Here is a 13,272-nt window from a genome sequence, read left to right on the forward strand (position 1 = left end):
AATGTCAAAATATCAAATTGTAAATTTAAAATTCTATTGTGACAAAGACGTACCAATGACCAACACGACAACAGGCGCATAAAACATGCGGCGGTGTTTTACAAGTATAATTGGATCCAAAACTCCCCTTTGTATAGTCAGAGATGAAATTTAAAAACAATTACGCATGGAAAAAATAGAAAAGAGTAGAAAACCAAATTATAGAAAAGGAAAAGGGTAAGCAGTTACTACTTTTTGCAAGACACACGAAGGTCATTTTCGGGAACGGGGAAAGGAATCTATGACAAAGGGACAAGGTATGTTGTCTTTCGGGACAAGAACAACCTATAACGGTCAATCAGTTCGTGATGACAACCATAGAACTTATTAAAGGATTCCCTAAATTGTTGGTAAAAAAGCCCTATTTGAGTCAGAAGTGTGTCACTGCAATGACAACAAGCTATGTTGAGATATAAGGTACTGATGGAATATTGTTACATATTTTCAAATATTTTGGCTGCGAGCATCACTGATCAGACCATTGATTGTCAAAACTCGCATCTGGCGCAGAAAAAATTGATACCGTTAATGTTTCCAATTCATTAGGGGAACACCTCAATGTTAACATGGTACATGTATCTTCCTTGTAACTAAATATTTCTATGTGGCCTTTTCCTTTGACCATTGAACATGTTTTACCCGTCCCAAAATTGAATGTGTATACCACATGACGTGACGATCGGTTGCGAAATACACATTCTACAGGACGGACGGACAGTCCTGTTACTATGTTCCTTCAGCAAATTTCATAAATAGCATTACAAAAATGAATTAATCGCTATTGGCATGTGGTACAATCTTCGTTGACAGACTCGCTTATCTAAATACTCATAATCATACATTTTAGTAAGAAATAAAGCTGATCACGATGTGAAATTTATAAATTCAACGTGGTGAAATGTCGTATAAATACATGTAATAAGAATATTATATGAAAGAGAGAGATATTCATATTTGTTTGAAATATGTTCTTTAATCAAAATAGTGTATAACAGTAAACGTAATACTATTCATGAATGATTTCTATTTTGGAGACGACCCCTTCATTTTACCTGTAAACTGTAGGTGTCATTAGTCGGTGTCGAGAGTTGTTGAAAAGGTCTAGTACTACAATAAGTAAGTCTTGCCGGGCTATTAGAATGTTGTCGGACTAAATGAGTATCGGGATATTGGGGCGTCAAAAGTTTTGGTGAGTTGTTACTTTGGTCTGGTTTGGTTTCTTACTCAATGCTTATATTGGTAAGAATTTCAAAAAATATTATCTAATGCTTTGCTGCACCCATAGAGAAGATCCCTGATACATTTTGAAAACCCAAAACTTTCGTTGTTAAATGAATTGTAATGCCAACTGGAAAAATGAACACCAGCGAAATTGAAGGTTTCCATTGAATCAATAAAGGAATTCATATTGAACTGATGGAGTGAATGAATGCAAATAATGCAGGTATTTCAATTATTGCAGGCTAGATTTAATCAACGACAGACTGAAAGGGCAACAAAACACATCTGATTGGTCGATCCTCTTCAAAGAAGAACAATTGTGAAGAAGATAGAATAGAAAAATAATTAAAGCAACCAGCCAATTTGTTATGTAAATGTACATTTAATCTTTCTTATCATACAAAAACGAGTAGACCCTTTTTATTAACACTTGCAAATCACTCATATGGTATCAGGTAAAATTAATGGAGGGATTGAAAAACGTCGGCTGAGTTGATTCCAATACTGGGACCTTCTGTTTTGATATTACATTTTGTACATGTAACTGTCATTAGAAGGTAAATTTTACCTGCAACTATATTTGTGTGGACCTTAATTTGTTTAATTGTTTTATCTTGAAAAATACTATGAACTGCAAAAAATAAATGACAACACAAGACTTATTAATTTGTAATCAAGCCCCAAATGATCTGTAATAGAAGGTATTGCCCTATGATGATAATGTTTCCTTTTACTTTTTAAGCTTGTGTTCTATTGTTTGCTGACATTTTTGTTTCATCATAGACCATGTTAGAAATAAATACACATATCTTAAACTGTCTCATACATTAAATCGATGACTTAAACTACTAATACTATCATGGTGATCTCATACTGATTGAATGTTGAACGAATCTATCCCATCAAACTAGAGATAAAGGATACTACAGTTACAGTTAAGTCTGCCTCATATCTTGACTTACATCTAGAAATTGACAATGAGGGTCGGTTGAAAACAAAACTTTACGACAAACGAGATGATTTCAGCTTCCCAATTGTGAACTTTCCATTTCTATGTAGCAACATTCCAGCAGCGCCTGCATACGGAGTATATATCTCCCAATTGATACGATATTCCCGGGCTTGTGTTTCCTATCATGATTTCCTTGATAGAGGATTGCTATTCACAAGGAAGCTATTAAGCCAAGAGTTCCAAATGGTGAAGTTGAAATCATCCCTTCGTAAATTTTAGGAACGCCATCACGAGTTGGTTGACCGTTATGGAATAACCGTTTCACAGATGATATCGGATATGTTCCTTATGTCGTAACTACAATACCCTTCCCTTTTCACGAATGTGACTTACCGAATTAGACTATTTACCGGATTTGTAATAACATAAGCAACACGACGGGTGCCACATGTGGAGCAGGATCTGCTTACCCTTCCGGAGCACCTGAGATCACCCCCAGGTTTTGGTGGGGTTCGTGTTGCTTAGTCTTTAGTTTTCTATGTTGTGTCGTCTGTGCTGTTGTTTGTCTGTTTGTCTTATTGTTTTTGGCCATGGCGTTGTCAGTTTGTTTTCGATCTATGAGTTAGACTGTCCCTCTGGTATCTTTCGTCCCTCTTTTGCAAACAAACATAACGAACAGCAAGTATTTATTTCAATTTAGAAAGGAATGAAAAAGTAAAAATCATACAAATGTAATAAAACGAATAACTCTAAATTCATTTTTAAAAATTTAAGGGAAAATCGATCTTTTGAGTGGCCCATAACATCCCTATAATATGTCAGTCGATTTTAAAATGTCATTCTCGATTAATCATCCAGAATCTAAAAAGATTTAGAATTTTGTCAAAAATCAAAAACCATAGTTCGAAAAATGGTAGATATTAAAAAGATGAAAATGGTACTTAATCTTTGTTAAGTGCTCGATCAAATTCCGTTTGAACTTCAATTAATTCTAAAAAGGGTTCTCCATATATCACCGTGAGACCTTTAAAGATTGAAACGCTTTTTGAACTTCTTTTCTTGCATTTATTAAGTGGCACTTAAGTTGTTAAATAATAATGAAATTAAATGTCAGTTTATATCGCGTTTTGTTTACATTTATTGCTTTGATAAATATTTTTCAAACAAGTCTCGTAATGGTTGAATAGATTATAATGTACAAATCATGCATACACATGTATTACACTGGACAATGGAAATAGCATTCTTATATGAAGTAAAAAAATACTTAAATACTATTATTTTATGATTTAAATGAGCACAATGTACATGATGTATATAAAATCAAGAATCACACTAGATACAAATGTGTATGCATATAAAGAAAGTATAGCACTGATGTACAATTGTTTCTATTTAGATTTCAGTCGTAGTGATTATCTAATATTTGAGTTCTTCTCTATAAATAATATCAAAGTACAATAATATATCCATTTGATACGAATTACATTAGTCTGAGTAAATACGAAAACAATATAGAAATTGATTGAATTATGCAAAAGGTTCTGTTGTTGTTTGCTTACGAGATAGGTAATTTAACAATTCCATAATATTGTCCTCGTTATCATCGAATTTGAATGATGATTTTGACTTTCTAATTAGATTTTCGACATTAGCCATTTTTTTATTCACTGATGCAAGCTGATGGAAAACCTCACTATCTTTATCCTTTCCTGCATCTGCCCCCTTTTGCTTCTGACCTTCTACAATATCGTCGATACATTCTTTCCATTTGTCTTCAAAGTCTTTTCGATCGACAGCAGATATTATTTTTTCACCAAATTTCTCTAGAAAATAAATATTATTTTTAATGATTTCATAACGATAACGACAGAACATTACAATTTGCTCTTATTTGTTGTTGGTACAGAAGTGAAGAAAATCTATTTCTTTAGATTGTGCTTGCCACACGGAAACTAATATCTAGAGTTTTGTCCATATGTAGCATATATGTATGTGCTTAGCATTATGATCACTATTTGAATTCAAATATTTTACTTGTATTACACCGTAGCAAAATGTCCCCTCGTTATAAAGTCAAGAATTGAAAAATCCTCCTTTTGTAATTTCATTGAAAGTGTTGACCGAATACATTTTTTATGAAGAGTGGAAACACTTCATACTAAATAAGTGCGCAAGATTAAGGCTTTTACAACCCTATAAAAGAAAGCTGACAATCCTTGAAAAAAGGATTGTGTCAAACGCTCCTGCCATTTGCGGGGTTCGAATTCACATGGCAAGTGTTACTGATACCACTGTGCCACTAAGGCCCCTTTAACTGGGAAACGATGTCTAAATTTGGAATTCCTCGCTATCGTTGTCTGCAAAACAAAATTACGGATTCTTGTGAAAAATACATCTAAAGTAATTATTGTTGAATACAGTCATTAGATATGTACACATCAATTGAAACCATAGATTTAGGTGAGTGTAACACAATAGCATGGGCTAAACGAGAAAGGGTTGAACTAGACACTCTGTAAGAATGGGTTAAATCAATCAGGTCATTGATAGAACTTCGAATCCACAATTTGAAAAAAAAAACGTGTAAATGTTCGACTTATGTCCGTATTCAGGGACTAAGAAACTGTGAAATGCCTTTCCTTTCTTCATGATAAATATGTTATGGTGTTGTTGCTGTGGACAAAGTTTCAAACAATAATGTGTTTGTACATCCTATTACTACGAGTGTCTCATCTAAGAATAGGAATAAACGAACGTTAAGTAATCAAAGGTACAAGCACGTACCTTTTATTAAGGATGACATCTTGACAAACATAAGTCCCTCCTGGCCTCATTGATTATTTCAATGATCAACAAATCTGAGGATTTACCTTTTTTGTATTAGATACCAAAATTTCACAAAATTCCGTACAAAACAACGATACATTGCTGACTAATCTGAATTTTCTACCAAGTAATTGTCCGTCAGATTAACAAAAAAGTTGTCCCAAGTGAAAAAAAAAATAACAGAAATACTGTGATACTGTGTACTCGCGTAGTGACAATAATCATACTGTTGATAAACTATTATTCGTTGGACCAATTTACGTGGATTTCGACGGGAAAGATAATCAACGAAGTTAAATGTACTCATTGCTACAGACTTTTATACAGACTTTGGCAAATCCACAATATCAAATACCCACGTCAATACAAGTTTTCCTCGATTCAGGAAAATTGGTATCCATGAAAATAAATGAATCGACAGTATATTGGTTTGTAAAGACTAATAGGAATTTCTGTTAAATTCTAAATCTAGGTCATTAAAAACCCTCGATTGTTTTACACTCAACAACAACATACCATATGAAAAATTGAAAACACGCATAAAAGTGACAATCCACAATACGTTTCTCCATAAAAAAAGAAACCATACGCTACAAATGTATTGTTTTGGGATATAATTCGACATAATTTGTTAAAAATGAGCCCGAATATAAAACATACTGCACTGACGAACAAGTGATCAGTATGCATTCACAGCATATTTTTAAATTAGGTAGGTAAAATTTTCCAGGTTGTCGCCATTCCTATTTGAACCAAATATGCGCCTCTCCTGACCGACCTTTTCTTATATTCATAATAGTTGGAGTTAATTTAGACTCTTGTTACAAAAAGAGAAAATCGAAATAGCTAGATCATTTTATTTCACATATTACAGGTATATTGATGATCTTCGATGTATAACATTGTGAAAAAAAATCCTGCAAAAAATTAGAGCTTTGAGTCATGCAGTCTCAGTAGAGTTGAGTTTACAATATTTCATTGTAGTACGATAGTAAAAAAATGGAAATAGTATTACAATCACAAATTGGCATTGAAATACGGTAGAATTAAAATGCTCCACCAGCCGCAGCTTGATACGACCGCAGAGGTCGAACCCTGAACAGTTGAGGCACAAGTATGGACACTACATTCAAACTTGAACAGCTTTTAATTTGGATTGTGATTAAATATTTGACACAGTATAGGTTTCTGACACATAATGAACACGATGAATGTAATCAAAGAACTAAACAATCTTTAATTGGATTTGTTCTTATTATGGACCAATATCCAAAATCAAATACACGGTTAGATTTAGCATATCCAAGTACAACAAGAATTTTGTTTATTTATCTACTAATGGACAATAATAGATACGTTTTTAAAGGGGTTTACTTCATAAACAAAATATATGAAATTGATTTATACAGAATTACAAACAACGCTACCACAAAGTTCTTAAAAAAATTTTCCAAAAAATAAAAAAAGTTAAAAAAAATTACAAAATAATATTCCTCATTAATACAAAGTCTTTAAAGAATCTATAAAACTTACTTCTAATTATTTTTCAAAATATCTAATATTGAACAGTAAATTTCAAGCTATAACAATTCAAAACTTCTTCTCTAAAGTTATATTTGATGTTGTATCTATTTTAAACTATGACTCAACGTCTATTAATTATGCAATACGTCTCTGAAATTGGAGTCTGATTAATTATTTGACATAGCAAAGTTTCTGACATAGAATGAATCTGATCTAAGTACTTAAATGATTTGAAATTATACATTTACCTATTATGGTCCAATATCTAAAGTCTAAATATATGGTTAGAATCAGCATATCAAAGAACTCCAAGAATTCAGTTTTCGATGAAGTTTAATGTTGGACCTTTTGGACCTTAATGTGGACCAATTTGATAACAGGGCCCAAAATCCAAAATCTAAATACTCGGTTAGATTCGGCATATCAAAGACTCCCATATACTATTTTTTGTTGTTGAAACAAACAAAGAATTTTAGACCCCGATTTATACCAACTTGAAAACCGGGCCCAAAAATCAGAAATCTAAATGCACGTTAAGATTCAGAATATCAAAGAACCCTTGAATTCATTTTTTGTTAAAATCAAACTTAGTTTAATTTTGAACCCTTTGGACCAAAATGTGGACCCATTTGAAAACCGGTCCCAAAATCAAAATTTTAAATAGACGTTAAGATTCAGCATATCAAAGATCCCCAAGAATTCATTTTTTAAAAATCAAACAAAGTTTAATTTTGGATCCTTTAGACCTTAATATGAACCAATTTGAAAACGAGCCCCACATTTACATATCTAAATACATGGTTAGATTCGGCATATCAAAGAACCCCATAATTTGATGTTTGAAGAAATCAAACAAAGTTTAATTCTGGACCCTTTGGATCTCAGGTTGGATCAATTCAAAAAGAGCCAAAATTACAAATTCCAAATATACTGTTAGATTCAGCGTATTAAAAAACCCCAAGAATTCATGATTTTGAATTAAACTCCATTGAAATTGGTCAAGAAATAAGTAATTTATACAAGGCATCAGAAAAGTTTTGTTTTGGACCGTTTTCTTACACTAATCAATCCCAACTTTCCTTTTTTCAGTATGGAACCTTATGGTACAATTTCATAGAGATCCATAGACTTATACTCCAGTAATTGACCGGAAACCTAAAAATCCTAATTTTTTTGCCCTTTTTTTGCCACTAATTCATAAATGGTTTAGGCCATAACCCCCGAAATCAATCCCTATCTACCTTTTGTTGTATGGAACCTTGTGGTACAGTTTCATAGAGATCCGTGCACTCATTCTAAAGTTATTGTCTGGAATCCAAATGGGTTGACGACGACGACGACTCTGACAACGCCATAACATTATACGACCGCAAACATTTTGGTAGAAAAAAAACTAACAAAAAAACCGAACTCCATGGTAAATTGAAATAGGGGAGGTCCATAAAAACTGACGGAATCAAACGTTTTTAAGCAACTCATTTTAATATTAAAGAAGAAATTTTGAAGTAAATTAAGAGCATAGAACTATTTCATATATCATATTAACTTAACACTATCAATGATTCAGAATAAATCAAAGCTATCTACCGATTAACCATCCCTTTGTCTAGCATTCTGCAACATTTGTCTTTTTGTTTTACTCTTAAGACATTTTGTTTTGAAATTTGAATTCTACTAAACAGAAAAAATAAATCATGATTTATCTTTTTTGAAGCATTTATAACTCCACTCACCTATATCAACCATCCCAGTTCGATTTGCTTTAAAAATTGCTAAGATTTGAATGAAACAATGATTAAGATTCCTTAGCATGGTTTCTTCATCTGGATTAACCTGAAACGTTTTTCGTAGCCTCCGCATATCTTTTTCTTGAAGTTCAGCACTCATTTTCGTGAAAATAGGTTCGATTTGATCTCTGTCTATGCTCTGTCCTAAGTAGAATACAATACAATTCTTTTATGAAATTGCCCACTGCAAGTTTATTAAATATTAGTATTACATTCAATAAATATCCTATTGTATTATTAATTCTATCTATATGAACACATTGTCAATGAGAATACTGATACATTATTGTTTACTACTGAATAAACCCGAGGTTGAAGATCCTCAAATGATAAAATATTTTGAGCACAAAATGTAAAAACAAATATATCTTGGCATAAATCCAGAAAAGAAAATGCCAACGGAATGAAATTACTCAAAGAATGATTGTTAAGATTTAAGCACTAGCTGTGAATCTTTTAAAGTTCTTCAGAGAAGGTTTTGACACATGTACACTATGACAGTGTTGTCAATACAAAATTTAGAGTACTGACAAACCTGTGCACCTTGGAATGATTCAAGACTTGGCATGGCCGATGTTTATAAAGATTATGGGCATTTTGTGTTTCAGAAAATAAAAAAAAAAATTTGAGATTCATTTCTTTTTTGTATCTCATGTCTGCAGGTGTTGATAAGATAAAGAAAAACTTCAATTTCATTTGACAATGTTTGATACGGTCTTTTCAATTACACAGTTTCAATTTTCTATTCTTGTGTGCAGATATGTGTTTCCATGTCAAAGAATGTAATCAACTACAAATTACAGTTCAAAACATTTTTCCAGATTAAAATCGCATTTTCGGTAGGTATAAAAAAAATACAGGAAAGTTTTAAAATTCCTTAAACAAAAAACTCATTCAAATGATATTTTTTCTAGATCTAACCATGAATTAAAACTGACAAAAGCACTGCTTTGTCCTTAATCAGATAAAGGATTAAAGATTTAAAAAAGGCCGTATTTGTCGAAAAGTTCAGATGAAACTTGTGATTAAAATATTGTTTGGCATTAAAACATTGTACCCTGAATGTTCTATTCACTATTTCTTCATGTTCAATTCTCCACCAACTTTCTATGATTTGATCTAGCCGAAATAGTGTCGAGTCAATTCGCTAACTCTTGAGAAACCTTTCGAAGAATATGCACGATCTTTGGCTACCAATATCAGTTTTCGATCGTTGATTCTTAACAAAAAAATGCAAAAGCCTTTATTAAATGATTGATTAATTCATTTTCGTAAAAAAAAATTGTGATGCTGTAAACCCTTTATCAAAATTCGTAATATACAATTTACGTGCAACATTGATGCTTAAGGATGTACTTAGGTGATTAAAAAAATCTAGAATATAAAATTGATACTATAAGTCAGAAGAGCATTATTTAAGGAACAAAATTAGCTAAAAATATTGATAGGTTATGGAACCCCTTTTCGAGATAATTAATTTTTAAAAAATGGCAGGAAAAGGCTGACTCAAGACTTTTACATTATATTTGCATTGGTATAATTTGGGTCTCTAATCGAAAGAAACGAAATCAAGAATCTGCTTAAATTTTGGTAAATGACTTTTTATGAGCTATTGAAGTCTTATATGAAAAGACAAGAGTGCATACGCTGAAATGTCTCGCCTTCTTTACTAATCATTGATATTATGTTGATAGTCCTAAATATAAAGCTTTACTACAACTATCACATAAACTTAAAATGATCCAAGAAAATGAGGTCAAGGTCATATAAACCAAACAAGAAATACATGTACACATTACAATCATTCAATACACTAAATATAGTTGACCTATTGCTTATAATTTCTAAGATACAGACTTAATCAAAAAAACTAAACATTGACCAATGAACCATGAAAATGAGGTCAAGGTCAGATGAACCATGCCTGACAGACATGTACAGCTTGCAATCCTTTCATACAACAAATATAGTTGACCTATTGCATATAATATTCGAAAAAAAAGACCAAAACTCAAAAGCTTAACTTTGACCACTGAACCCTGAAAATGAGGTCAAGGTCAGAAGACACCTGCCAGCTAGACATGTACACCTTACAATCATTCCATACACCAAATATAGTAGACCTATTGCATACAGTATAAGAAAAACAGACCAAAACACAAAAACTTAACTATAACCACTGAACCATGAAAATGTGGTCAAGGTCAGATGACACCTGCCAGTTGGACATGTACACTTACAGTCCTTCCATACACTGAATATGCTAGACCTGTTGCTTCTAGTATCTGAGATATGGACTTGACCACCAAAACTTAACCTTGTTAACTGATCCATGAAACGAGGTCGAGGTCAAGTGAAAACTGTCTGATGGGCATCAGGACCTTGCAAGGTACGCACATACCAAATATAGTTATCATATTACTTATAATAAGAGAGAAATTAACATTACAAAAAAACTTTTTTTTCAAGTAGTCACTGAACCATGAAAATGAGGTCAAGGACAATGGACATGTGACAGATGGAAACTTCGTAACATAAGGCATCTATATACAAAGTATGAAGCATCCAGGTCTGCCACCTTCTAAAATATAAAGCTTTTAAGAAGTTAGCTAACGCCGAATCATCAGGATATTTCAAAGGACAGCAAACTTTAATTAATCCAATAAAATGACTTAACGCTTTAGCTCGGTTGTCAAACAAACTATCAATAAGCCTCGTTTACCTCTGTCTTTAGTTACAATATATATACGTATCTAAAAATTACTAAAAATGCGTCAGTACTGTATAGATAGTTCATGTCGGTTTGCTACAGTTTTGAAACAGTACTACTTAAACATGTTAAATGTATTTTATTTATAAAAAAACACAAACTTAAATAAACATTATTAAAGACCAAAAATGATTAACGTACAAAATTTATCATCAGGTTGTCAAGGATGAAGAAGAAAGAAAAAAACAGTAATGCAGGACATCAACTCTTCCATAGTAGATTATAATAATGACATCAATCATTCCCACCGTATATTAGTTAAACATACAATCATAAGAAAAACTACCCAGAAAATTTCCGACTATGAAATAGATACTGTCACATTAAATGACTTCTTTGGAAGTACAAAAAAAGTCCGTGATTCCCTTAATTATTTGATTTAATTTCAAGTCTTACCAGTATTAATGAATGTAATGGTATTATGTAACTAATATTGAGATTATAAAAGCAAGGGAACATCACATTTAGTCAAAGGAGAATTAATACAAAGACATTTATTTTAACTTACCTACTCCAACTTCGATTTGTATGTTTTCAGTCAGAAATGGCTGCAGCTGTTGCAGATGAAATATAATTTCATCTTTCTCTGATAGAATTGGATCATTTAAGCCTATTTGCAGTAGAAATTTTAGCTTATTTTCTTTGAATTTTGCCCGTTCTATCATATGTTCCAGCATTTGCATGTGAGCCGTCTGCTGGATCATTAATAATCGATGGCTTTCCATGTTTAATTTTCGTTCAACCAAACTCCTTGCTTCAAGCAGACTTTCAATTAATTCCATGTCATAATTAAGGGATTTAATCTTTTCCATCAACTTAAAATAGACGTTGCTAGAATTAGCTTTACTATCGGACTCCAAAGGACCTTTTCTTTGATCTCGTAAGATGAGGTAAAACATTGCTGCTGTTAGAGTCCAGGATATACTTGAATAAGCAGAACAATGCGGTACATGTTTTGCCATTTCTTTCAACTGGTATTGTTCTAATTTTTTTTGTAGCGTTGCAGTTTGCTGCATATAGTATTTAAGATTCAAGACGATTTGGTTGTCAGAAGTTAGCTCCTCTTTTTCAATTAAGCCTAAAATGTAATTTGTATACAAATCAAAAACCAATTACAAGTGTATAGAGAACATACACGGTGTTCAATCTCAGCTGATAAATGTAATAATCAAAGTTTAAATGACTTTTATACAGTTATGCAAACTATTGTTGTCGGAAGATAACTAATCTTGCACATGTTCTAAAATTGATTAGTTTGTATATATTTTCATTGAAACAATAGCGGTTATCAGCTTATCAGCTACTTTTGGTTTTAAAAATTTTTCTGGTGACAACTGACAGCTAAGTCTTTTAGTTTTAAATGGGAAAATACTTGTGTATTTTGAGTAAGGGCAGAAAGGTAAAATGTTTTAATACTACTTCAAGAGAAAATAGACTTAGATTGTATGTACTGTGACTGATCTTTAGAATGTTTTACATGTTTTAGTATCCCCATCGAATCACGCCGCCAATAGAGTAGGTATTTTCACAATAACTTTAAACCCCGGCTTTGGTTACTGATAAAATGTATGTTAATAATAGAAAAGAGGTACGTCATATTTGATTGAAATTCTATCTTGGTCTTTGTGTATATGTTGAGTTTCCAAGTGAATTGTCAATTTCTTAAGCCTTTAACAAGCATTTTATTCAATATAATTTACACACAAAAACGATGTTGTGTTGGGCTTTATCTGCGGTGTATTCTACAATACACCAATATAGGCTAGTTTATAATGTATCTGAATAAATGACATAATCACAATAATTAAGTTGTGATCACTAAACGATTACATAAGGTCGTTTTAAAAATAAAGAGATGTAGTATATAAAATTGAGAATGGAAATGGGGAATGTGTCAAAGAGACAACAACCCGACCATAGAACAGACAACAACAGAAGGTCACCAATAGGTCTTCAATGCAGCGAGAAATTACCGCACCTGGAGGCGTCCTTCAGCTGGCCCCTAAACAAATATATATACTAGTTCAGTGATAATGAACGCCATACTAAAATCCAAATTGTACACAAGAAACTAAAATTTAAAATAATACAAGACTAACAAAAACTAGAGGCTCCTGACTTGGGACAGGCGCAAAAATGCGGCGGGGTTA

At 32.3% G+C, this 13,272-nt stretch overlaps 1 protein-coding gene across 1 annotated transcript in view; it reads right to left on the reverse strand.

The window, feature by feature from the left end:
* Window positions 1–2,883: 2,883 nt before the first annotated feature.
* Window positions 2,884–13,272, reverse strand: part of LOC127717781 (uncharacterized) — a 55,060-nt gene continuing 44,671 nt past the window's right edge. Inside the window, exons 6-8 of the mRNA XM_052223614.1 lie at window positions 11,631–12,200; window positions 8,299–8,496; window positions 2,884–4,038 (exon numbers count right to left, since the gene is read on the reverse strand). Of these exons, the coding sequence (XP_052079574.1) occupies window positions 3,743–4,038; window positions 8,299–8,496; window positions 11,631–12,200 (1,064 nt within the window). The 3' untranslated portion in view covers window positions 2,884–3,742. The remainder of the gene's footprint in view (window positions 4,039–8,298; window positions 8,497–11,630; window positions 12,201–13,272) is intronic.

Source organism: Mytilus californianus, unplaced genomic scaffold, assembly GCF_021869535.1.
Source record: "Mytilus californianus isolate M0D057914Y unplaced genomic scaffold, xbMytCali1.0.p SCAF_10, whole genome shotgun sequence".
In the NCBI taxonomy this organism is placed as follows: domain Eukaryota; kingdom Metazoa; phylum Mollusca; class Bivalvia; order Mytilida; family Mytilidae; genus Mytilus; species Mytilus californianus.